We start from the raw sequence: 27064 nt of genomic DNA, 5'->3' as shown, positions 1-27064 counted from the left end.
ATGGATTTTCTATAGAAAAAAATAAACTTTTTAGCTAAATATTATCGCATAACAATTGACGTGAATCCGCATCCAAAGCTTCTCATTAAAAGCCCAAACATTTTATTATTTTGTCGTTTGAATTACTCATTGATTCGTTGCATTGCTAACATTGTTGGTTAGCATTGGTGTTGTTTTTTTGTTGTTAAATTACTTATATATTTTCATATACTGTATGTACAGTATTTGGTTATAAGCAAACAATACTTTTTCTAAACGAGCGAATTAGTTATAGTATATAAAAACTATTTAAAATATATATTGATTTAATTGACCCAAAATTGCTTTTCTCGTATGAAATCTCACTTTTCTATACATTTTTGTTATGAGATTTTATTCGTTCAGAATATTGTACTTTTTTTAGTGCTGTCGTCGATAGTCTATAACTAATGAGAATAATGTAATATCATATACAGTATTAATATATGATATTACAATATATTGTCAGTGATACCCAACAATATATACAGTATATAATTACTATAGTAAATGACAACTGTTACGAAACCATATGAATACATGTTTAAAGTCAGTTGCAAATCATTTGAATTAATTGTTTCACTAATTTATTGTGCGATTCAAAAAAATGTTTAGCAACACATCAAACCATAATAGCAGCCTTTAAATGAAAATTAAAATAAAACATTGTTTTAGCATATGATTTATGGTTTTCATATAATATATATATATATAAATGTTTTAATACGCGACTGCACTGATTATCACCATTTGAACAACACTTGCGCCAAACATTTGAGACCTAAAGATGTGCTCATTTAATAATTTATTACAATTGAGATTCAATTACAGTTGAATATTGTATTGAATATTATTTGCAAACCATATTAACTATTAAAAAGACGTCTATTATTATTATTATTATTTAGTTTTTAGATAATAGAGAGACTCGTGTCTTATGTCATCATTTTAATCAAAAGTTGTTATATCATCACAAATGATCACAAAATTTATTAAATATTTATATTTAGTATTTATTTTTTCTCTATTTAAATGTTATCAAAGTTAATGAATTATTGATTGATAAAAACTGTCATTTTTTTGTAATATAACATTGTATTAGTATTTTTTGATGATTTATTTGTTTGGAAATCGACTTAATATAAACATAAATTTTTGATAAACAACATTATAAATGTTTTAAAAACTAGTTTTGTTTTTTCTCTAATGCTTTTAAAGCAAGTTGTTGTTGTTGTCAACAATGAAATTGATATTAAAAGTGATTACAATTACATATTTGCCGATAGAAATCAATGCGAGAATAATAATGACTATAATATAAGTAATTGTTATTCATATCGATTTCCATTACAACAAAACTTGACTCCAATTAAAAGCAAATGTGAAGATATCACAAATGTTTTGGATGTTAAGCCAATTGTGAATAATAATAATAATAATAATAATAATAACAATATATTACATATCAGTAGTAAATGTGAACCACTAGACTCTCAAAGTAAAAGTCAATTGATTGGGTCCGGCAATTGCATCGGTTGTCCACTGGTTTGGCCTATTATCATGAGAGTCTGGTCTAATTGTACTATTAATTTTGTATCACTTATTGGGTACGAGTTTATTGATATTACAATCTTTTTTTGTGCTAATAATATCGTTTTTCTAATTAAATTAATTTTTATTTATATGGTATCATTTAATATATGGGTTCATATTATTCCTACATTAATTTATTATATATATATATAAGTTTTAACTTGTAATTTTGATTAACTAATCTTGAAATTGAATTTATTTTTATAAATATTAATATTTATTTCAATTAATATATTAATTTATTATTATTATTTAAGGTTATACTATTTGTTTTTATTAGCGTTTATTTTATTTTTAAATAATTAAAATTTACTATTCTTTGGTTTAGGCGTCAAAATAATTGATTACCAATTTATCACTTATTAATGTTCTTTTAAAACTAGATATTATTTAACGATTGAATTTACAGATATTGTTAATAACGGAATTAAACATTAGTTTAATTTTTTTATATTTGTTTTAAATGTAATTGAATGAATTTTTTTTATATATTTAACCTTCTGTTTGAATTATAATTATTATTAACGGTTATAACTTATTTGTTAGCCTTATCTTTATTGGCAATATTTTTAAAGTATTATAAATACTACTTTTTTAATTTATTAATTTTTACATTTTTGTCGCAAAATTTCAATGTCTGCACACATTTTTAGATAATTTATTATTTTTTATTCTATTTAATTGAATATATATTTATAATATATTTTTATTTGAAAAAATGCTGTGTATGATATTTTATATACTAAATTATACAGTATATGACGATTGACATTTTTTGATTAAATTTATTAATAATTATTATATTAATAGATATATTTAGAGTCAATAATAATAATAATAATAAATAAATAATTCATTTGATATATTCATTAAAATAAAAAATACAAATTACTTGATATTTTAAGTTTAAGATATGAATTGAATTGATGTTAAGGTTTGGTCCTTTAGTACTGTGTTTTAGGCTATGATAGGAGTGGACATCACGTTTGCATTTTAAATATATATTTTTTAATATTATATTTTACTTATTATTATAAATATAGCTTTAAATTTATGGCAATTTATAATAAATATTTAAGTGTATTGTTAGTTACATAATAGTACAAACAAAAAACAACACTATTATTTTGTTTATATTCTAATTTGAAAAATTAAAACATTTTATAATAAATAAAAAAAGAGGCAAATCTTGATTTTTATCAGTGATTAATAAGTATAATCAAAATATCTAAAAAACAAATTGCTTTTAAACTCTAAGTTTAGCATAAAAATGAATAACAATTTTTTTGTGTGTAAATTAGTGCAAATATCTGAAACAACTAATTTAGTTTTTCCGGGCTTTAAATTCAACACAAAAGCTATAAATTGAATTATAAATTTGTTTGCGCTTAAAAATCATTGACTCATTTATCGATTCATTAATATTAATAAACAACTGTTATATATAATTATTTTAGTGAATGAATGTCATTATAAATTAAAATGACTGATATTTATTTATTTATTGTTTGTATTTTTATTAATAGGAAAGCGCGTCGTAAGGACAAGGATGTGAGTGCCGTCAGCTCATCGCAAGAGGAGACCAAACAATATCTTCATTCAGCACTGCTTGAGTGCACTACACCTGAGGACAAATTGCGTCAAATTGTCAATTTGCCCGAAGGTGTCGATTACAATGAATGGCTGGCATCACACAGTATGACTTCCTTTACTTATATACAGTATATATATACTCTACTATATATCATATCTTACCACTTAATTATCTCATCTTTTAATAATATATACTATTATGTAATTGTTTTTTTCATAACAAATGTTTCAATTGTTTGTTCCTATTTTTTCATTCATATCAACCAAAGCGCTGGCATTTTTCGATCACATCAACCTATTGTATGGCACGATATCCGAGTTTTGCAGTATGTCTGGATGTCCTGATATGACCGGTCCCTGTAATAGGTACGACTAATATCGTAATCATTATTATTATTGTATTATTATTATTATTATTGTATAATAAATCTACTTAAATTTAATAGCAATATTGCTATTCTTATATGTATTATTTAAGCAATAATAATAATACACCTAAAAGTTCATGTACTCAAAAAAAAGTATATGAGATTTATTTGAAGCGCCCGTATTGTTCACAACATGTTTGACCACAAATTGATAAAAATCTTATGTTTCAATAGCGTCTTTAAAAATATGATTTATGAGCACTTGAAGCGTACAATAAGACACAATTGTATATACATTGTGTATATACTGTGTATATATATATTAATACATTGTATTATATAAAAAAAACAATATTAAAATATTTGGTGTATTTATGGCATTTTACAGGTCGTACTTATGGATTGACGAAAAGGGAAAGAGATGTAAAGTAGCGGCGCCTCAGTATATCGATTATGTCATGACTTTCACACAGAAGACAGTTAACGACGAATCTATATTTCCCACAAAATTTGGTGAATGAAATACCTTTTTTTATAAATATATATATATATATATATATATATCATATATAAATCATTTGATTAGCTTTTATACACTATTTTTTGTGGATATACAGTATAGTGTTTTGTTAACTATATATTGTTTGAAAATAAGATTTTTGCGATAAAACAATTGTTGTATAATTTTATTTTTTATCTTATTCTAGTTACTATGATATCAAGTTTGTAGTTTTATTTTTTAATTTTTATTTTTTTTTCTTTATAAAATTTATACATCATTAAAATGTTGTCAGATTATATAACTTATGTTTAAATTGCAATATAAATGTATATATAGAGTTACATCACAAACAGTTTTGTTATGCATGAAAGACATTAAATTTATATTAAATTTATACACAAGAATATTCTTGAATATATATACAATAATAGATTTTGAGAGCCAGGAATTTAATAAAAATATTATTATATATATAAACACATATTACAGAATATATATATATTATTTAGACAATTTTATTAAATTGAAAAATTGTTTTATCATCAAATAACATACTCTAAGTATTCTGATTTTATTTAAAATTGATTTATATATGATATGATATTATATTTTGAGTGCAATAAATCTTATTAAATAATGTATTATTTTTATTATTATTATTATTGAAATATTACAGATAAAGAATTTCCGCCAACGTTTGAGTCAATTGTCCGCAAGATTTTAAAGTTATTATATCACGTGTTATCACATATATATTATTCACACTTTAAAGAGATAGTTATGTTGAGTCTTCACTCACATCTGAACAGCATTTTTGCTCACTTTGTGCTCTTTAACGATAACTTCAAACTAATTGAGGACAAAGAGATCGAAGTGCTGCACGATTTAGCCGTTGCTCTCAAACTGTTTCCCCCGTTGGTCACCGAACAGGACGTCGATCCGATGTCCATCACTCCGACGTTGTCATCAATGGACAGCATTGGCTTAGGGTCTGAACATAGGACTCACTTTGCGATCAACAGTGCAATCATTGATAATAATAACGCCGTTATAACGACTCAGTGCCGAAGTATCAGTCCTTTAGTCGACACGACTAATACAAAATGTTTGCAATTTTTGGAGAACTCAAGAAATAGACAGAAAGCGCTTAACGATAATAATAATGACAATTGCGTTGATTTAAGTGTTATTAAAGTGCCAGAAATACGTTCAGTCATCAATCCATTGGCTGACACGACAAACACGTTGAGCGCCGACACCAAAACCAATAGTCAATCGATTGAATTTAGTAGTGATTTAAAGGATAGCCGGCGATCTATATCTGCCAGTGCTATACTATTATCATCATCCGATCCTTCCATTCCAACCACAATCAGCCGACGCTGTAATTCTGATCGAACCGCAGGAGGCAGTGGCAGAATCAGTGGTCCCAGAAGTACCATTGCTTCTATATATCATCGTTTTGATCACCGCAATAATCACCCATTAAGGGACAGATCATCAATTGTTGTGATGAATGCGACACAACCGGTGTTTGCCGCCTGTGGTTCCCATCCGTATCAGTTCCAGTAGAGTCTTATTAAGTCAAATGGTTTATAATAATAATAATAATAATATGGACACTAAATAAATGATATGATTGTCGTCGTCATTGTTTGTCTTCATCGATGCCTTCACTGCACTTGTTCTCTATATTAACTACAAAACACTGTCATTAGTCTGGATTGGACGGCATATCTCTTTCATTTGTCTGATTGATTGACCATTCAATCCATAATTATTATTAAACACACAAAGTCTTTGTAGAATTGAATTCTTCAAACTTATTGGTTATATATTTTTAGACTGAATTAGTGTAACATTTTGCTGACATTTAAATTGTGTGAACACACTATTAATGATTTTCATTTTTGTTTCTTTTTTTGGACAAAAAAAAAGTTTGTTTAGAGCACACAATAACATATAATAATAGATAATAAGTTTTTTTCTGTTATCATAATACGGGATCCAATCAAATGTCTTATTAAAAAATATTTTCTTAGTATATGAAAGAAATAAATATATATATATAAATATATTATATATAAATAAATGCCTCAAATAATGATTTTGACGAATTTTTTTTTTGAAAAATCATAGAAAAAATATAAATATTTAAAAAATTATTTAAAAAAATTCATTATAAATATTTATATTTATTAATTAAAATGCTATGTTTAGCACTATTTTATGCACTCGACTAATATTAATTTATATATATATATATAATATTAGTGAACAAAAGTTTTTCTAATTATTAAAAAATAATGATAATTATAGTTAGTTTTGTTTTTTTAGTTTAGGGAAAACAAAATGAAATTCATTTTACATATTATTTAAAAAAATAACAAATGTTTTGACTAAAAAACTAAACAAATTATGAAATTTATTTTCACTGAAATCTGTGATCTTATAAAAAACATATTTAAATTATATATAAAGTTTTATTGTAAATGAAGTGAACGCACGAACTGATTGTGTGCTAAATATATATTCAAATAAATGATTGATTGAAAAGTATCCACAAAAAAATAGAGAGATTATACCTTAAAATCAATATATCTTGCAATCTATAATAATAATTATTATTATTATTTAAATTGAAAAACTTTTATCGTTTCAAACAAATTGATGAGATAAACGATGTTCTCATATAACAAATATAGAGAGGCCTTAGATATTATTTAACAATCAGTATATAAATTAATTGAAAGATGTTTGCAAAAAATAAATAAACAAATAATTGACAATTAAACGATTGACTTAGGATTTTATATTATTTATTATTATTATTTATAAATAAAGTGTACAATAAGTTTTTTTGTTGTAGATATAATGAAAGAAAATTAATTAGTTATTAGGCTATTGTATACAAAAAAATATGATAACAAATGAAGTGATTATTATTATTATTATATTATTTTTTATTTTGCCATTAATTTCTAATTTGATTTCCATTTGTTTAAAGATTAAAACACTTTTGTCTTATTACTAAAACATCGAGTTTTTAATCTTGTTTTTTTAAATTCATTTATTGATTTTTAAAACAATAGTCTGTTTAATCTATGAATTAATTTTTATTATTATTATTTTGTTTCATTTGTAATACAATGTATGCTCTCATGAGTAAAGAGATTGTGATTTCTTAATTAAAAAGACATTTATTATAATAATAACTATATATAATGTTGATAATAACTGTTTCAGTATAGACCAAAAACAGACAAACAATATAAACCTAAATAAAATTGATAGACATATCCCATGAATTAAAAAATATATATTTATAATAAAATTAGTTTTTCTATCATTTAATTCATATTACTATAACTACTATTTCTTTTAATTCAATTTAATTAAATACAAATAATTTAAATTATTACTAAAACCTTATTATACTTTTGATCTCTAGTTATTTGTTTTTAGTTTTTTTTGTTGTTATAACAATTGTGACAATTTATGAGCTAATAATATATTTTTAAAATGAAAATATTTTTAAATTTTTCTGCACTAATATTTTTTTGTTTATATCTAAATTTAATTCTTAAAAAACTTGTCTTTTATTAAAACAATTTTTAGTTATAATTATTTTTTTGAATTAAAATTTATTTTTAAAACAATCTGTATAGACATAATTGAGAAAATTTAGCACTATTTTTTCGACAATCAAAAAAAATCTAAAACATCTTAAACAATAACAACAACAAAATTATTAACTTATATATAGTTTTTAAAAAATAAAATTGTTGAAAATTATATTAACCTCTGCTCCCAATATAAAGTGTATATAATTTATTATAAAACAACAAAACAAAACAAAAAAGACAGAGACTTATTGTTGATTTTAATGACATTTTTGTAAACAGAATATTCTGTAAAATAATTTATTCGTTAAAAAGACTTATTGTTTATATATATAGCAAAACCACTGTTACATATGATATAAGAGATAAATATTTATTAACAATTGATGATATGATAATAATTAATAAAAATAATAACAATACTGTACCTGTATAATGTATGATTGTATATTTGGGCACATTATTTGATATTTGTAATGAATGTAAGGTTTAATGTATAAAAAATGAAAATTAGTTTAAACACTAGTCATATTTACTGTATATTAAATGAATCGATAAATAAATAAATTAATTAATAATTTTAAAAATAAATAAATTTCACAATAAAATGATAAAACATGTGTTTTATTTATTTCATTCAATTCAAACAAACTATTTTTTTCCCAAAACAGACCTAAAAACCAAAATATCAAATATTTTTACAAATGTTTGCTATAGTTATTTAAAATAAAAATATTTATTAAGTTATGGACGGAATCTCAGCTAATATTTATTTAAATAATTGATTACAAATTGATAATTGACTAGATTTTAACCATTGATATTATTATTGTTAATATTTAATGTTAAGTTAGGTTTTCTAATAAATTATAAATATTAGTCAATATTTCTTATTTATCACTTTATTTTGGATGGCTTTAAAATTTATGTTTTTAAAAATCAAATAATTATGTTATATATAAATATGTAAATAATTTTTTGTTTGTGTGACATACTATATATATATATAAATAAATTTATTATTGAATAATTACTTAATAATTAATTCAATTCAAAATTTTTTAATTATTTTAGTTTTATAGCAATATATACACTAAATTATTTAAAATGCTCTAAAAACACAAAACTATATTTAAATATTATTTTTGTTCATTTGCTGACAATTGTCTATTTGGCACAAATCGTGCATTTGTTCCGTTATTTTATCAATATTTGCTGAGTATATGTAATGAATTGAAGAAATGATATGAAATGATTTGCAAATTGAAGTGAAAGTTATTTTTCGTTTACCAATACGTTTAATAACCTGTGAATTACTGAGTCTAACGTCTAAAAGTCCAAACAAGAAGTAATAATTATTTCTAAAAATAAACGGTTGAAATGTATGGATATATCGAGGATATCATGAAATTCAATGATGTTTTCAATGAATAGTTTCTTTCAAACTTCCGATTCTTCGTCCTCTTCCCTCTGTTTGACGACATTTGTCTTAAATTCCTAATTATTAATGATATGTAAATAATGTATAAATTTATTTGTGTAACCAATCAGTCAATTATCAGTTAATCATTAAATCAAACCATTATTATACGACTAATCACTCACTTCTAGCTCTTTTCTCAGCAGTTCTATCACTGTCCGCATGGATGCGATGTCCGCCTTCTGAATGGTCTCTAATTTAGTCAACTGTTCTGTCAGTGACTTATTGGTAGTTTCCAAAGCCTCCACCCTTTCTGACAATTCATTTGCCCGATCGGTGAGCTCTGAGTTCTCTGTATTCAAATTCTTGACGATCTGAACCACATCTGCCAATCGATTCTTTGCCTTTTAAATAAAAGATAACAATTTCATCAAAATTATCAAACAATACATTTATAACACAATACATAAAAATAGTCATTTATTTCTTATAATACACAGAATTGATTAATAAGTTCAATGAATGCATTCAATGAATGAATTTTTAGATTTATTTCAGTTGTAATTTGAAAAAAGTCTTCGCCTATTATAACTAATGAGACTATTAGTTGATCGCATTAATTAAGGACAACTAACAATATCAATATATGTATGTATGTATGTGTGTGTGTGTGTGTGTGTGTGTGTGTGTGTGTGTGTGTGTGTGTGTGTGTGTGTGTGTGTGTGTGTGTGCGTGACAGAGAGAGAGAGAGAGAGAGAGAGAGAGAGAGAGAGAGAGAGAGAAATCATTCATTAGTTAGTTTCATAAAATAAATGATATTTTCCTAAGAGATCATTAAATCGTATAAATCATGTGTTTCGCGAGTTTTGGACATTACTTTTGATGTATTTGTATTTGAAATATAATATTAGCCACAAAACTATAACTTACTCTAAGTTTGTTTATTGTATCAATAGTTTGACGTATCGATTACTCTAATTTTGTTGGCAATAATTTTATATTATAGTTATTAAATATATTAATATATTTTTGTTTGTAACTAATATAAAAAAGCTAAAAACTATTAAAATTAGCATATATTAAATTAACACCAGTAATATTATAATTATAAATCATACGGTTTTGTTATTATATATTATATATTATATAATATTTTATATTATATAATATAATATATAATATAGACATTTGTTTAATTTATTTAATGTCATAATTTTAAAATAAATTGCTTGTAATTTAATATTTCTGCTCAATATATCATTAACCTAAACAAACTTTTTTATTTTTTATTGTAAACATAAAGTTGTAAAATATAATTTAATGGGAAATTGTTAACTCATGTATTAAAAATGTATAAATTTGTTTAAAAATAACAAAACATAATAATTAGAGAATATTTAGTTTTTACAAAAATTAGTTTTACAATTATTAAATGTGTGGACAATATAACCAAAACAGCAAATTACTATTACTATAATCCTACCTGTCCTCCATTAGGTGTATTGCTCTGTAATATATGTTTAATGACAATATCCATATGTGAAGACCAGTTGGATTCGTGTTCGTCGACCTCCGATTTTAAGCCCTATTTAGATATCAAAAAGTGATTAAAAAAAAGTTTATAAAATTAATTTATTTTAATAATTAAAAAAACAATTTTCATAACAATTAGATAGCAATCATACATACCGTGAACTTACAGCCCAATTGTTTGAGCTTACAATTGGTTGGTTTGAGCGGACAGTTCTCCATATGTGACTTCAAGTCTTTCTGTTGTATTGTCTGTTTGTGACAGTAGTGACAACTGACCGGCTTTTCTGGACAACAACTTTCGTGTTCTTCTCGGGCGTTGAACGATATGTCTTCGTCACAGTATTTACACTGAACTATACGTCGCGGACACATTTTGGCCATATGTTCGGGTAATATCTTTATAATGATGGCCTGACCACACTTGAGGGGACAGTGAACTAAACCGTATGAACACGACTTCATATGACCCTAAAGTTTTTGAACATATTATATATACAATGAATTAGTATTCAATCGCACGATTGGTTCTCAGATTTTTTAGTAGAAAATATTTATTCATATATTTTAATATTTATAATATTATGTAAGACTTCCTGTCATGAATAAGACATACCTCTAGTTCAGAGAGTGCCATAATTTTACGACATCCGCGACCCTTATGGGAACAGTGAACTTCTTTCTCCAGTATCAGCTCTGAATTGGCCATTGAGTTGGTCTCCATTTAGCTAACAAATACATTGACATTGGATTTTTGCTTTTCAATTATTAAACTACTCATTGATTGTATATTTATCATAAAAATCATATATCAAAGCAAATTATATATATATGTCAAATACCGATACAAATATTATTACAATTATTAGATGATTATTATATAAACACTTCAATTTGTAATCGTTATAACTATATGTCTATATAACTATAGATATATTTATGAGTATTGAAAAATATGGGACAAAAGTAGCGCCCCTACCCTACCCTACCCTACCATAGACTACCATTCCTTACGACATGTATTCCCAAAAGTCTAACGTTAGCTCAGCTTTGCTTTCACTGCACATACCGTACCTGAGCTCAGGTATTCCTCTTCAGGTATATACTCAACAGTAAAAAATAATTGCGGCAATCGTTATACACATACAATACACTCTTAGGTAAGCCCAGCCCTACGCATACATTTGCAGTCAAATGAAATTCAATGTTTTTAAATGACTTTTAAATTCAAAAAATACCTTCAATTGAAACATTAATTCATTTGGCAATCAATTGGTTTCACACGACTTTCACTGAATTTATCATTCAATTCAAGCCATTTAACTGTTAGGCAAACAACTATTGTTAAGCAAATGTTATTTTACAATAAATATTTACTCATTTATTATCAATATATAGGTTAATATAAGTTTTCTTATCTGTTTTTGGCAAATATATTACAATTTACTAAAAATAAAAATCTAATATACTTTGTAATCATTAATTATTTTATACACATCTAAATATAAGTGAAACATAGTTACATACCTATTAATATTATTGTTATTATTATTATAATTTGTTTAATCAGTGTCCAAAATTATTACACATCAAATAATTGCGAATTTTATTATAAATTTTATTAAATAATATATTTTTTATTAAATTAAAAAACAAACTAAATGCCAAATAAAACCAAATATAATAAATGATAGATAAGTGTAGACACTTGTAAATAGTTTTATATATCAGGAATTAAATTATATTATATATGTTTAACAATAATATATTCTGTTTTTTATCGCACATAACATATATCGCTATAGAAACCCATTAAAAAACTTTTTTAAAGCACTTATTAATAATAATATATTTACAATATATTGCTAGTTATATATCATTTATTATATACACTTTTATTACAATTCATACTATACATCAAAACACATATCATATATCAAGTATTACTAGTTAGACATTTGAAGTCAAAATATATTTTTAAAAATTTAAGTTTAATATTAAATTAATTCAATTATTTAAACAAATAAGATTGAAAACATTTTTCTAGTGATTTTATATTATTGATTAATTAAATTAATTGCTTATATTTTTATATAAAAATATTTAATTTCAAGAAAAATGTAATTTATTATATAATAATAATAATTATTATTATTATTATTAAATGATTTTATAACAAAAATTGTGTAAAATAATATAAAATAAGTTTTTTTTTGTGAATTATATTATCAATGATTGTCTTCAATGATGACCCAAAAAGTGTGTTATAAATAATATTTTCAAAATGTTGTCGTAATTATTGAATACTTGATTTGTGTGACAAATGGTGTGAATTGTTTGATACCAACAATGGCTGAGAACTTGAAGAAGAGTTTATCGAAACTAAAAGTCATTGAATTGAAAGAAAAATTACAGGAATTGGGAAAAACACCGAAAGGTATGTCCAGTAGTAGTGATGACAATTCAAACCAATTGATGGTCATTGATGGTGACAATTGCATGACAGGACTTAAAGCCGATTTGGTTATCCAATTGGCCGAAGCTATTGACGAGCAAAACCAATTGGCCAACAATGCCGGCGCCGGACAGACACTACCGCCGCCATCGTTGCAGACGTTTCCGCCGCAGGAGTTGGTGGGCGCCGCAGGACTACAACGGGACACGAATGAGCCGCAACACTACTATCAACAACCGGTGCCGCCGTTTGCCATGAGTGGTCAACCCGTTTACGAACAGCCGACGCAATACATACAAAGTCCATACGAAACACCGTATCCGTACCAAACACATCAAGTGTTTAGTCCACCGCATGAACAACAATACCAACAAAGTCCCAATCAGTACCAAATGCCAGCACAAGTGAGTCCCGGTATTAATACACAAATTGCAGCACAACTGTCGCCGCAAATGAACAGTTCATTGCAGCAACAGTTGAGTCCGCAATTGGCTCAACAATATCGACCGCAAGAGTTTCAAAGTCCACACCGAAATTTTCCGACCAACGACTCGGAAGCCTACGTCACTGAATACAGCGGTCAAACAGCTGCCGAAGCTATTCCTCATTATGGACACCAAATACCACATCTGGATATGCACGCTATGCCTCAAACTCAACCACAGATGACATCTCCGCCACACATTCACAGACCACCAGTTATAGAGAACTATCCGCCAGAGTTGTCTCAAAGTCATAGTTTTCCGCCAAATATAACGGCATATAAACCCGAAACCGAATCTTTTATTCCAAGTCATCAAACAATTACTGAACCTCTTGTCGCCCAACAGTCACAACAACAGCATTTAGTACAGACAACTGCACCTCAAGATATGCTAGACTTTGATGACGTGACTCTTGGAGTCGATCCAACAGCTGATGTACAATATGGTCAGCAAATGGGTGCGTTTGAAGCGCACCAAAACCCAAATCAATATCAAATGAATGATAATTCAAATGAATTTCAGCACAACGTCACCGATGGACAAGCCTTTAGTCAGCAGCACTCGTTGCCGCCAGAATTGGAAGCCGAGAATACCAACGATGATACTAATGAAGCGACAAATGATGGCTCGACTGACGTAGAGACCAATGAAGAGACTAATGAAAGTTTTGTGACAAATGATATACAATCTGCAGATGATGTTAAAGAATTGGTGACAAATTTTCCCGAACATCAGGTTATTCATCACACGTCAAATATTAACGAAGATGTTGCCGTTCAAGGCCTTACTGCTGAAGAAGTGCCGATTGTTTCTTTGCCAAACAACACGTCTGTTATTATGAGTTTACATCAGTCACCACAACAACCGAAACAAATGGAGGAAAATTCAGAAGATTTGTCACAAACGGATATCGAGTCAATTAAAGTTGAGAGTCAGTACACTAACAATGAAGATATGGACACCTCATCTGATCAAATGACAGGAGACGATAACAATCTAGAGAATGAAAATGCAGACAAAGACATTGAAGACAAAGATATTGAAGACAAAGACATTGAAGACAAAGACATTGAAGACAAAGACAATGCAGACAAAGACATTGAAGACAAAGACATTGCAGACGAAGACATTGAAGACGTTGAGAGCCAAGACACTAATGAGAGTGAAAATAAAATAGAGTTTGAAAATGAGTCTAAAAGTAATGCTGAAACTGATATCCAAGATATTAAACCTGTTAACGAAGAAATTGGTATTAATAATGAAGACATCAAACCAATTGATTTGCAGAGTAATGAAATTGTTAGCCATTTAAACAATGATATCATTGTATCCATACAACGGAGCGCTCAAGAAATGCCTGTCGAATCTGATAAGTCTGATGAAAATGAAGCAAATTATATAGAAATCGAAAAAACAATAATAAAAACAACTATAACTGCAGTTAAAGATGAAGTAATTGAAAAACCTGTTAAAGAAAATGGAGATTTAGACCGAAAGAGTAGTGACAAAAAATTGACTAAAAATCAAAAGAAAAAACAGAGAAAGAAGAATAGAGCTAATAGGAGACAATTGGTGGCAGAAAAACAAACTAATAATGAAAATGAAGACAAAATGGATATTGAAGAGGATGAAGAGGAAGAGATAGAGATTGAATACGTTCCCGAAGAGATTCAAAAAGATCCGGTTTATTTCCAGTATCTCAAAGTTTTTGATAAATTCCGAACCGGAGAATCTATTAAACAGGACGATAGTGCTGTAGTGATATTTGATCCACACCGGAAGATGCTCGAACGCAAGAAACCCGTTGAATTGGAACTCAAAGATGACGACGAAATTAAAGACGGAGAACTAAAAGTATCGAAACGTAAACTCAAACAAATGACTCGAATGACTGTTGCAGATCTCAAACAAAGAGTTAGTCATCCGGAGCTCGTAGAGATGCATGACGTAACCGCTAGGGATCCACTATTGCTTCTTCATCTTAAGGTATTATTATTAGTAGAAATTTGTTGTTTTTTAATACAAAATTTAAAAATGTATTATTAATTATCTATAGGCGACCAGAAATTCAGTGCCCGTTCCACGACATTGGTGTTATAAACGTAAATATCTTCAGGGAAAGCGTGGCTTTGAGAAACCGCCGTTTAAGTTACCAGAGTTTATACGAAGAACAGGTATTATGGAGATGAGACAGGCGTTGCTCGAAAAAGAAGAATCGAAGTCACTTAAGGCGCAAATGAGAGAAAAGATTCGGCCGAAAATGGGAAAAATAGATATCGATTATCAGAAACTTCACGACGCATTCTTCAAATGGCAAACCAAACCGAAAATGACAATTCATGGCGACCTTTACTATGAAGGCAAAGAATTTGAAACACGACTTAAAGAGAAAAGACCAGGAGATCTGAGTAATGAGCTGAGGACTGCACTCGGAATGCCTACTGGACCCAACTCTTTTAAATGTCCGCCTCCGTGGCTCATAGCTATGCAGAGATACGGACCGCCGCCATCGTATCCAAACATTAAGATTCCCGGACTCAATGCTCCCATACCTGATGGCTGTTCGTTTGGATATCACGCGGGAGGTTGGGGTAAACCACCAGTCGATGAATACGGTCGACCTCTTTATGGCGACGTATTTGGTGTCACCACTACTACTGATCAAAATCTTGTTGAAGAAGAAGTCGATCGAACGCTTTGGGGAGAAATGGAAGAAGAGTCCGAAGAAGAAGAGGAAGAAGAGTCTGAGGAGGAGGAGAATGAAGAGAATGCAGGTAATGCTAAGTCTGCAACCAATGATGTCGACGAAAGTGGTTTTGTTACGCCTGCAGAAGGCTTGATGACACCGAGTGGTTTGGCATCGGTTCCAACTGGAACTGAAACGCCAGATATGATTGAGTTAAGAAAACGCAAACAAATTGAAGACGCAATGGAAAAGTATGTCATTTTTATATATATTTTATTTCTAAATTTATTACAAATTATTAATTTATTTTTAATTAAAAATTTTACGGTAATAGTCGTGAAAATCCATCACTTTATACAATCATTCCCGAAAAGTCTGAAAAGATTGGCAGAGAAATGATGGGTTCGGCGCATACCTACGACATGGGAGCCGCCACTCTCAGAAAAGGACAGGGAATTGATTTAGCTCTGGATCCGAGCGAACTCGAAACCGGAGGTATGGATCAGGCGTCGATGGTTGCCAGATATGAACAAACAGTTAGAGAGCAGTCATCGCATTTGGCTAAAGAAGACTTGTCTGATATGGTGGCCGAACACGCGGCCCGACAGAAACGAAAGAAACCTCAAGAGACGAGCAAATCAACCAAAAAATATCAATTCAAGTTTTGATTCAACATTTTTTACATACAGTATATATATATTCTTTTATTTGTTAATATTTGACATCAAATATAAAGATTTTCATAACATCTTTAATTTATATTAAAATTATTATTATCGTAGTTTTGAAACCTTTTTTCTGACACCAATTGTGTTAATTTGATTTTCGTAGTTATTATTTTATTAACCAATAAATGTCATTCAATTAATTATTAAAGCAATTGTCGGTCAAATATATAAATTTGTTAATAATTTGCTAAAAATAATAAAGCGATTACCTGTAATTGTAATTTTTTTTTTAATTATCGGTACTCGAAAAATAAAATAAAAATTTATACACTATTTGTTTCATTATAAATGCATTTTATTTATTTGGCATTTAATTATTTCAGTCAAACTTAACAGATATTATTATTATTTAAAAAAATAAATTTGTAAAACAACTTTTTTTTGAAAAAACAACAAATTATTTTAACTTATTTCGGGTCTCAATCTTATGTTTGGCTGCCGATGACTTCCAGGACATGTCGTACAGGAAAACACCGAAATAGTAAAATGATGTAATCACCAGACATGAGCTGAGCATAAAACTGGCCCGAAGTGGCCAATTCAGTTTGGTCAGTATTGGATAGACCCATACATCGGAAGTTAGTCCCATAAATAAGACCCAAACGCCGTAACCAATTATTACGGCAAATAGTAAACTAAGTTCAGTCTTCTTGGATCGTCTTGTATGACAAACCAGATAGTTGTCCAACAAAACAATCGGAAGTATTATGGTATGAGTACAATGGTTCAGCCAATTTGGGTACCATTTTTCGATACCCACCGGAAATATCAATTGACGATCGATTGCATACAATCCCCAGAAGCTGATCGACACAAATATGGCCAACGGTAGCGCCAATGAGTTGAATAGCGTGTCCCGTACGGTAATAGTAGTCGGCGGACGATTTTTATTGCGACTATTGTTGTTCGGATTGGATATAAAATCGGCGACCAATGATACGGTAAATGTTATGAATTGGATCCATAGGTTCCAATACGTCAGATACTTTAGTCGACCGTATCTTTCACTTCCCGGCGGTAGGACGTGAAGAAATTGCCAACAAATTGAATAACCGTAAGTTATCATTGATATCATATGTATTAATACACTTAACGGATAGGACTTTACACTCATTATGACTGCAATTTCTTTTAATAATTAATCGCCGATTTTTTGGCCACTTTTCCACTAATTTCCTCAATAATAATAATTAAGTAGTGATTTCTCAATAATAATAATAATTGATTAGTTATGTTATGTTATGTTATGTTAAGCAGCGATGCGTTTATAAACGTAAAGCAAAGTTCACATTAAATGTACAAAAATTTATTGAATACTAAAAACTCATTGTTTGGCACTAACTATAAGCCATAGCCTTAAGCTTTAAGACTATTATGAGTACAGTATTACTACTACAGAGTTATACTGTATTAACGCTATAATCAAATCAATTGATGTAATGATATGTTGTTTTGTATAACAAAACTGATTAGAGTGTGAGTCGACTCACTGTTTGTCTAATGTTGTGATGAAATGTCAATACGTTTACAGCTATTAATACAATGACTGACAATAATATCATTTGATGTCACAAACCATTTGATCCAATCATTTGTTGGCAAAACGTTTTTATGTCTACTCTTTTGCCATTCATTATCATTGGACACAAACACACAATTTTGATTAAGCAATTGGTGGCCACAATACATATCAATCAATTGTTGATTATTGGGTTCAATGGCCGCACTTCTCAAGAATCAAGTTCTTAAACATCTATCGAAGTAAGCATTTGATTGTTTGTTATGAATGTGTCAGTTGTGTGATGTCATCACTAATTGTGTTGTCTTCTGTAGGTTCACAAAGAACTTATCGCCCGATAAGCTGAACATAAGTGCAATAAAAGGCTGCTGTGATGTCCATAACATTGAACTCAACGAAGAGGTTCTCATGGATTTGTTGGAACTTCCCGTTTGGATGTCCTTAAGCCGAGCCTTTGTTAATCACGTCTCGCTTAAGGTTCAATGGATGAAACTAAAGACTCTTCCGATATATTTGGCATTAGATGAAGTGGTTGTTGATATCGAAACGGTTGAAGACTTCAGGAGTGAAAACACACGACTTAATACAAATCATTCTTCTTATAAGTTCGACCAACAGTTTACTAATCATTTGTCACTTTAACTAACTTTTAATATATCTTTAATTTTCTGAAAATTTTAGTGATTCGGGTAAATATGGTTTCGCTGACCGTGTTTTTGACGGAATGACTGTTTCCATCAATTCAGTTGTCGTCACTTTTCGATCCAAAGTTTTCATCGCTAATCTTCAAGTAATTGCTTTTTTAATACTAGCGATAATTGTTTTGTTGCAATAACTGACTAAAAAGATGATTATTTTATTGGATCAGTTGTCGCGATTATTGGTTGAGAGCAGAGCTCCCAACTGGAAGCGTAATAGTGACCTGAGATTGACAAGAATTAAAGATCCAAATAGAGGACAGATATTGATATTCAAACACTTGGAGTGGCAGACACTTAGATTTGAGGCCAAATCTGAGTCGAATATAGTTCAAACACCGCTGCGATTAATTGCAAACCAGGCCTCGTGTCGGATCACATTAAAGAAAAGACTGAGCGATTGTGCACTTCTTGGTGCAAGACTTATGGTTATATTTGATGATCTCCTATGGGTTTTAACTGACGCTCAACTGTTATCAGCTCTTCATTTTGCCGATTATTTGGCTCAACTAATCAAGAGAGCGCCGCGGACTAAGAATTTTGTTGATGAACTAGTCGTCAGTTCACAATCGCCAACATTTTCGTCGCTCAAAAACCTTAGCACACAATCTGCCCAAACGGCTCAGTCAGCCATCAGTAGACTCTTTAGTCAACACGATATCTTTGAAACATCGCATCATATATTTGTCAGTCGTATTGAAGTACATTTATGCGATGATTTGGATCCAACCAATGGTCGTTCACAACATCCGAGTCTTAAAGATGGCGGTGCTCTTCAAATAACTATTTCAAAACTTGTTATCGATTTATATCCATATCAGAAGGTTGTGGGCAATCGTAATCATTGGATTAGATATTCCGATCCGTCTTCAAGTCGTCACCATTGGATTAGTGAACACTTGCAGTCATTTGCAGAAAAGAGAGCAAAAACTATAGCAAATCTAAGTATAAATCATGCGAATCGACCGCAAACACGATCGGCATTGAATCAGCTCATGTCTCGAGTTATTTTGATTCGTTTAGCAGATTATTCAATAAGTTGTGTCACAACTAATACAACAACTAAACACAAACTTATCGATAAACTTATTGCCACCGATAAGTCAGCGCCACTTCCCGATGATATGATGGCATTCTATATGGAAGTCAATAGTTATTATTATATTGATTCCAACGAAACAGTTCCCGAACCGACGGCTTTTGTTCATTTGGCTCCACTGAAAATCCATTTTGATCCGCTCACAGTCCTGTGGTTAAATGCATTTCACGCTAATCTCCATAAAGCAATGGTCAAACTTCAAGAAATGATTCCCAAACAAGAAACGCAAAGATTACTAACAAGATTAGAGTGTCTGATGCCTATAATTTCAATCAAATGTCCAGAAGATTCAGAATTTTCTTATCTTGAATTAAAAAGTGCTCGAATTGTTGCCATGAATTGCGAAACCGAAAACAGTAGTTTCGCTGAAATCGACCAATTCATGGAAATGATGGGAAGTTCTCCATTCATCTATGATCGACAAGCATTTCCATGGCTTGAATCTGATCCGAAGCCTGTGTCGGAAGAATTTTTTACTAATTTAACAAAATTAAAAACAAAAGAGAATGAAACAGACGTTTGGACGGTACGAATGGAGCCGTTATGGGTTGAGTTCAGAAATAGAAAGAATAATAAATTTCAACCCCTATTAGATCCCATTCCTATTACATTGTGGGCGTTTGAATCGCCTATCAATGACAACAAAATAACAATTAATAAATCAGATCCCGATCTGAGTCTAATATTATGCATTTCATCGTTAATTAAAGTACAGCTAAATCACAGCCAATATTTATTTTTGATGAGATTTTTAGAGCAAATGAGTGAATTTGGAGCTCAAATGACTTCGGATACAATTCGTATTCAAAATAAAGACTCGAATTCATTAACGAATATATTTAAATGCATTTCATTGATTACAACGATTCCCAATATTGAATTAGTTCTTAAATTAGATGAAGAATTTCAAACCCAGAGAAGTATTGGTGTTTCACCGCAACAATCAGTTTTGGACTTTAGCTCTCCGATAATGAACGACAAATCGTTAGACGAAAATGAAATCAATAAACTAATGAATAATAATAATTCAAACGACAAATTAGTGGACACATCTTATGTGTCAAAATCGCACAGCGATTCTCTTTTAAGCGGTAGTTCCAACTTTGATATTAATAATAGTGTTAATAACACAAAATTATCAAAAAACGATTTTATGCAAAAGGATACGATAGACAGCGCACAGTCGACTTCATTGACTACAATTCCCGCACACATTAAACTTCACAATACGTCAGTAATTTCCTTCAAGAAGAATATTGCCGCCAATTTAGATACCGTTAGTTTCAAAAGTAACTCGACATTCAATGAGTCGGGTCTGGCCGACAGTTGTTCTTCACCTATCGATGACGACAATCGATCGATTAGAAGTGATTTATCGGCAGAGAGCGACCAATTCATTGTTGTCGGGTTTGAAACCATTTCTCAAGAAGAAGACGAAGACATATTCGGTATGACTCGTGTGGAAACTGCCGATGAGGTCAAAGAAGATTCTAATGTTGTTGACACTCCATCTGAAGACTCTGATGCCAATAGTGCCTCACATAATACATCACTAGACAACCCAATTAGTGTTACATTAATTAAGATAAACATATCAAACCTAAGTCTTGTTCATCAGTCAAAAGGATATCATTCAAAGATTTGTTTGCGAGCCTCTGATATACTATTATCTGAATTCATTAAAATGCCATTTAATGATTACCAGACACTTATCAATCAAAGAGTTTCCAATAAAATTAAAAACATTGCAAACCCTAAAACATCTGAAGTGTTGATTCGATTGGAATCATACGCCAAACTTAACTCTAAGGATGAATTAGTCAGTGTTGTGGCCAATGATGTTGATGTCGAGCTCCATATGGATTCAGTTATGCTTTTAAATGATTTTATTACTGATACAGATATGGTTTACGTACCACCGACTAACATATCAGTCAATAATGTTTGCGTCACTTTAGTTGATGACAAAGTAAGTACACCACCGCTGGTTCTTAATATAGAAGAACTGTTCATCGAAAGAGATAAAAGCAATCGAATGAAGATTTATCCACTTTTCAAAAGTAAGAGTCAAAAAAGTGATTTCAAGTTATTATAATTATCTAATTATTTGATTCAATTATGTTATGCTTATTATATCAGATGCCATATCAGATGTCAGCGCACATACAAAACGACTGACAGTTCCTCATTTGAAATTAAGACAACGAAACGATGAGACAATTGATTTAGATTTAGATAAACACATGATTTACAGTCACAACAATGACTGTCGAGGCGATGACAAGTCAGATGTGTTGCAACAAGTTATCAATAGAAATGAAATTTTATTACAGGAAATACAGACATTAAAACTAGAGAACAACCAATTAAGTAATAAACTCAAAGATATTACTCAAAGTCGACACTAAACTAATTGTTTGGTTTTGCTTTTTCAATGAAATTTGTTTTATTTTATTTTTCTCTAAATTTGCAAAACAGCTATTTGTTTAATAACTTATTAAATATTTATTTAAGTTTATTTACTGACAAACTTGTATGAAAACAAACCAATTTGGTAGCAATAGGTGTCAAATTATTTTTATATACATATATATATACAGTCTATTTTGTAACTTTAGTTAATTTGTCAGAAACAGTACATATAATCCAGGATTTATCCAATAATTTTTTTTAACAATCAGTTTTCAAATAATAACTTATAGCATATCAAAAAATGATTACATTTTAAGACATGCAATTGAGGGTTGATATAAATGTGAATAATAATAATAATTATATATATATATTTAATACAATATTATTAATTTGTTATTATTACTACTACTGGTAATAAATTTTAATTACATATACGTTACTCTATTGCCTAAAAAATAGTTAAATAATATAACTGTTAAACAAATAACTGTCATTTAATGAATTGCAACTAAAAATTAAATGGTATTATTTATTTATTTAAAAAAAATGTTGAAAATTATCTATAATTATGTTAATCAAGTGAATCATTTAAGCGATAATAAATGTTATCAAATTAGAAGCATAATTGAGTTAAAACATTGAATGCATTGAAAACACGTTTATTGTGTTAAAATAATAATTGCATTTTAATATTAATAACTGTTTTTTGTTGTCTATTAAATAGTTTTTCAAATTTTATATAAATTTTAATTGAATTAATTATATTTTAATGAAAGTCCTAAATAATTGTTAAACAAAATCAATAATTTTTAAAAATATTTTAGAGATATATATGGATTAATCATATAATTTTAAATGTATTTTAAACTTATTTAATAAATTATTTTTAAAAAAAAAACTTGAAATGTTTGACTTTTATTGTTTTTTTTTAATTATTATTATACGTTTAAAAAATTATATTAAAACACAAAGTTGTTATCATTACGTTTGTATAGTAATTGTATGAATTAGTGGACACACGTAAACATAGAGTATTAAATGTCATAAATAATTGCATCATTATTTTGGCGCCAAAATAGTTGCAAACATTTTGTTGTATGAAAAATAATATGGAAAACAAATACTATTAATAGTCGGTTTGGGTTTTGTTATGGTATATCATATATACTATGTATTAAATGTCATATAAATGTATTATAGAGTATAACTCCAAATCAATAGTTTGCTGATCCCTGAGAGTCACACAAATAAAACACACATTAATTTGAGTTTAATTTAAAAACTCCGGTTTACTAACCAATTATTATTACATTTTAAAACTGGTTTCGGTTTACACAATACTGTTCAATATTATTAGTATTAAACCGATAGTACTGTAGTATTCAAAAGTATAACACAGTATAACATATGATATAAGTGTATAAAATAAATACTTTAAATAAGATATTAATACATGTATTACATAATACAGTATGTAATACCCATAGCCTATGCAGTTATAGTAACTATTGATACAATACATGTACTATTTGTCTATTACTCTCTAGACTCTAGAAATAAGTGTTGTGAGCACCGGGTGTTGAGAACCGGGATGCAAGTGATTGCATAAAAATTAAATAATCAAAAAACAAACACTAATTAAATGCATAACTAGTGATACAATTTATAGAGAGTTAATGGAAATTTCCATTAGTATTGAAGCCATCATTGGATGGTTAGCTGTGATCTCACTGACAATAACTACCTGTGCTGTGACTGACTGGCAGACGACTGCCCTATCGAGACATACCTTTACATAATGTAAACCTTGAGATATAAATGTATATCTAATACAAGTATTATTAATAATAATGGGATTTGTTTAGTGATGTGAAGCAAACAAATATTAATATGTAGTAATAGTGCGAAAGCATTGATAGGTTGTGCCGTTTGGCGGTTCGCACACAAACTGGCCATTCATGCCATGGCTTCGGTAGTAAAGCGAGAGAGAGTGTGAGTGAGTGAGAGAGTTGGCGCTCAATACAGACAACTGTTGTGTTATGTGTTGTGTTTGAGCCGTAAATCAATTTGACGTAAAGTAAAGCACAGTCTGTGCTAACAATTGGCGGCATTTGATGCCAACCTATCGGTGCAGTCGTTCAGTAAAAACGACTCAACTTATAGTTACACTTATACTGTACTCAATGTTTGAGTAGTTATACTGTATTTGAATTGCATTTACTGTTGAATACAGTCATCAGTATTAGAGACCCATAGAGTCATATACTATGGATTGAATGGCAGTCGAGTCAGCCCTCACTACATGTACACTACTGAGCGGTCCGTTCTCTGATTGGTTTAAATGTTAGTCATGTGACGCCATTGTCTCGATGTAGAGGGAGTGCAGTCGTGGTATTGAATGTATTGAATGCAAGCATTGAGTTGTCTCTCATTAAGCGCTTAACTATTGCTTTGTTCGCCGGCTTTTGCATTCATTTCTAGTGATCTATTCATTCGATTTAGTCTTCAATTTGTTCCCTAAAAGTGATCGACAATATCAAGGATGCCGTCAACCAGATCTCGAAGCAGGTGTGGTGTTGTTATAATGTGTTGACAATTGTCGGCAATGATTACTTGTGACCGGTATTTGTGATCAAAAAATTGAAATGTCTTTCAAAAAGACAGTGTTTTGTCAGTGAATGGAGTCTATAGTCGAGCGGCGAAGCAATGCGTCGATCGACGACTCATTTGAATGCAATCTTCGACTCAATTATATATCGGTCTCTGTGTTTGTGACCACTTTAATGATCATCACTTAAATACCACAAAATCAATTGCCAACTAATTGTTAACACTTTTTTTGCGGATCTTATTATTAAAACAATTTCTCTTTATTTGCTTCGCAGCACTGAAGCACCTGAAGTCCCAGTCGAGGACAAGAAGATTGAAAGCAGTGAACAGAAAGAAGAAGCGGCGGTCAGTAATGATTTAATTATTATATTTTGTTGATATAGTATTCGTTGATATATTAAATGAATAAATTTTGAAACAAACAGGAAGTGAAAGAGACGACTGATAAATCAGAGACACTCCAAAAGACAGAAATCACTGGTAGTGCGAGTGAATCGGATAATAGTAACGAAAAGCCTGTCGATGATGACGAAGAAGAAGATGACGATGAGGAGGATAATAAAGTGGATCAAACTAATGATGAGACCAGTGAAGACACAAATGGAGGTTTGTTTGCATTTTTTTTATTTAGTTTTGCTTTCAAATTACTTTAGCTTTTTATATATCATTGCAAATGAATTGAAAACAAACAAAAAACAGCCACCGATAAGGTAGAGAATGGTTCGGCAAAGCGGAAATCAATCGGTGATGAGGCCGGTGATGCCCCCGACAGTACTGATGTAGTGGTCACTCCCAAGAAGGCTAAAGTGGACGCACCGGCAGAGGAGAGCAACGGTGCTAACAATGGCGGCGCCGGTGAACAAAAAGAAACTCCATTGGAAACCACAGCTTAACTGATTATTTCTTCAATTATTTTTTTCAAATTATTTTCTCATTTCAAATGTATTTCAATTCAAAGAAAAAATTTATGTATTATTTATAATTAGTTAATCGAAAATTCATTTTGTGTTGAATTTCATTGAATTTTTTTTTATTTTTTTAGTTAAAAATATGTGATTTCGGTTATTTGACAAACTGTTTATTCAGTTCATATAAATATTTTCACTTTAATAGTTTAATTATTATTTTTTTTATGTTGAACTAAATTTGTGTTAATTAGTTGGGATCACAACTTTTCATTAATGAAAATTGACTCAAAAAAAAACTAAACCAAAACTAGAATTTATAAGCAATACTTATTTATACTTTTTAATGTATTTATAATTGTTTGCGTGTCTTATTATATCAAATGCTTTGTTCCCAAAATTATAAGAGCAAACATCTGCAGGAAATGTATTATAAGCTTATTATTATCAAACAATTTATTACATATTTCTCTATTATTGCTATGTATTTATCGATAAATATGACTTATAAACAAAAATGAATTGTACAATTTTGTCACATTTTTATTATTAATTATTTAAACATTATTTTTGAAATACAATAACAAATTGTTGTCCATTTGTTTACTTACGGTAACTTTATTTTGAAATTATTTATCTATTTTTTCACTTACGTATATATAAATATTTAAAGCACAAGATTTTTTAAAATATAATTAGAGAGAGAATTTGTAACGTTTGGAAATATTATATATATATTTGTGTAATTGAGAGTCAATTTTTTCAAATAAATATCTTATTTGGTTATATGTATTCACTCTCATCACAACAAACATTG

At 29.2% G+C, this 27064-nt stretch overlaps 6 protein-coding genes across 8 annotated transcripts in view; 4 read left to right on the top strand and 2 right to left on the bottom strand.

Annotated features, from left to right (window-relative positions):
• LOC128962707 (uncharacterized) overlaps positions 1 to 6148 on the top strand; it is a gene marked incomplete at its 5' end in the record, with an annotated part of 31804 nt that extends 25656 nt beyond the window's left edge. The window contains 4 exons of the mRNA XM_054309109.1: positions 3138 to 3307; positions 3474 to 3570; positions 3961 to 4085; positions 4751 to 6148. Coding sequence (XP_054165084.1) covers positions 3138 to 3307; positions 3474 to 3570; positions 3961 to 4085; positions 4751 to 5646 — 1288 coding nt within the window. The remainder of the gene's footprint in view (positions 1 to 3137; positions 3308 to 3473; positions 3571 to 3960; positions 4086 to 4750) is intronic.
• Positions 6149 to 8893: 2745 nt separating this feature from the next.
• LOC128962281 (TNF receptor-associated factor 4-like) lies at positions 8894 to 12008 on the bottom strand. 3 transcript variants are annotated; one of them, XM_054308647.1, is made up of 7 exons: positions 11886 to 12008; positions 11722 to 11819; positions 11264 to 11375; positions 10807 to 11118; positions 10601 to 10702; positions 9303 to 9521; positions 8894 to 9194 (listed from the first exon to the last, which is right to left on the bottom strand). In XM_054308647.1, exons 3-7 carry the CDS (start codon positions 11369 to 11371, stop codon positions 9138 to 9140), a joined length of 798 nt encoding a protein of 265 aa, XP_054164622.1. In that variant the 5' UTR covers positions 11372 to 11375; positions 11722 to 11819; positions 11886 to 12008; the 3' UTR covers positions 8894 to 9137. The 3 variants fall into 3 exon arrangements, with proteins under 3 accessions (XP_054164622.1, XP_054164621.1, XP_054164623.1); XM_054308646.1 differs by having other exon boundaries at positions 11722 to 12008; XM_054308648.1 differs by lacking the exon at positions 11722 to 11819.
• An 892-nt stretch (positions 12009 to 12900) lies between these two features.
• Positions 12901 to 17061, top strand: LOC128962224 (uncharacterized). The gene is made up of 4 exons (XM_054308584.1): positions 12901 to 13084; positions 13154 to 15573; positions 15644 to 16524; positions 16608 to 17061. Exons 1-4 carry the CDS (start codon positions 12997 to 12999, stop codon positions 16939 to 16941), a joined length of 3723 nt encoding a protein of 1240 aa, XP_054164559.1. The 5' UTR covers positions 12901 to 12996; the 3' UTR covers positions 16942 to 17061.
• Positions 17062 to 17284: 223 nt separating this feature from the next.
• On the bottom strand, positions 17285 to 18371 carry LOC128962218 (androgen-dependent TFPI-regulating protein-like). Its single transcript, XM_054308576.1, has one exon. It carries the CDS (start codon positions 18113 to 18115, stop codon positions 17399 to 17401), a length of 717 nt encoding a protein of 238 aa, XP_054164551.1. The 5' UTR covers positions 18116 to 18371; the 3' UTR covers positions 17285 to 17398.
• Positions 18372 to 18478: 107 nt separating this feature from the next.
• On the top strand, positions 18479 to 23089 carry LOC128962905 (bridge-like lipid transfer protein family member 3B). The gene is made up of 5 exons (XM_054309311.1): positions 18479 to 18762; positions 18835 to 19125; positions 19202 to 19310; positions 19389 to 22377; positions 22457 to 23089. Exons 1-5 carry the CDS (start codon positions 18719 to 18721, stop codon positions 22723 to 22725), a joined length of 3702 nt encoding a protein of 1233 aa, XP_054165286.1. The 5' UTR covers positions 18479 to 18718; the 3' UTR covers positions 22726 to 23089.
• Positions 23090 to 25084: 1995 nt separating this feature from the next.
• Positions 25085 to 26959, top strand: LOC128962058 (glutamic acid-rich protein-like). Its single transcript, XM_054308385.1, has 4 exons — positions 25085 to 25300; positions 25618 to 25687; positions 25768 to 25948; positions 26042 to 26959. The coding sequence occupies exons 1-4, from the start codon at positions 25275 to 25277 to the stop codon at positions 26233 to 26235; spliced, it is 471 nt and encodes a 156-aa protein (XP_054164360.1). The 5' UTR covers positions 25085 to 25274; the 3' UTR covers positions 26236 to 26959.
• Positions 26960 to 27064: the final 105 nt, after the last annotated feature.

Source organism: Oppia nitens, unplaced genomic scaffold (assembly GCF_028296485.1).
Source record: "Oppia nitens isolate AA-2021 unplaced genomic scaffold, nextdenovo-longstitch-racon4-pilon3 scaffold6_pilon_pilon_pilon, whole genome shotgun sequence".
Lineage (NCBI taxonomy): Eukaryota > Metazoa > Arthropoda > Arachnida > Sarcoptiformes > Oppiidae > Oppia > Oppia nitens.
Note: the sequence above shows the minus strand (reverse complement) of the source record. Positions and strands in the feature narration are given on the sequence as shown.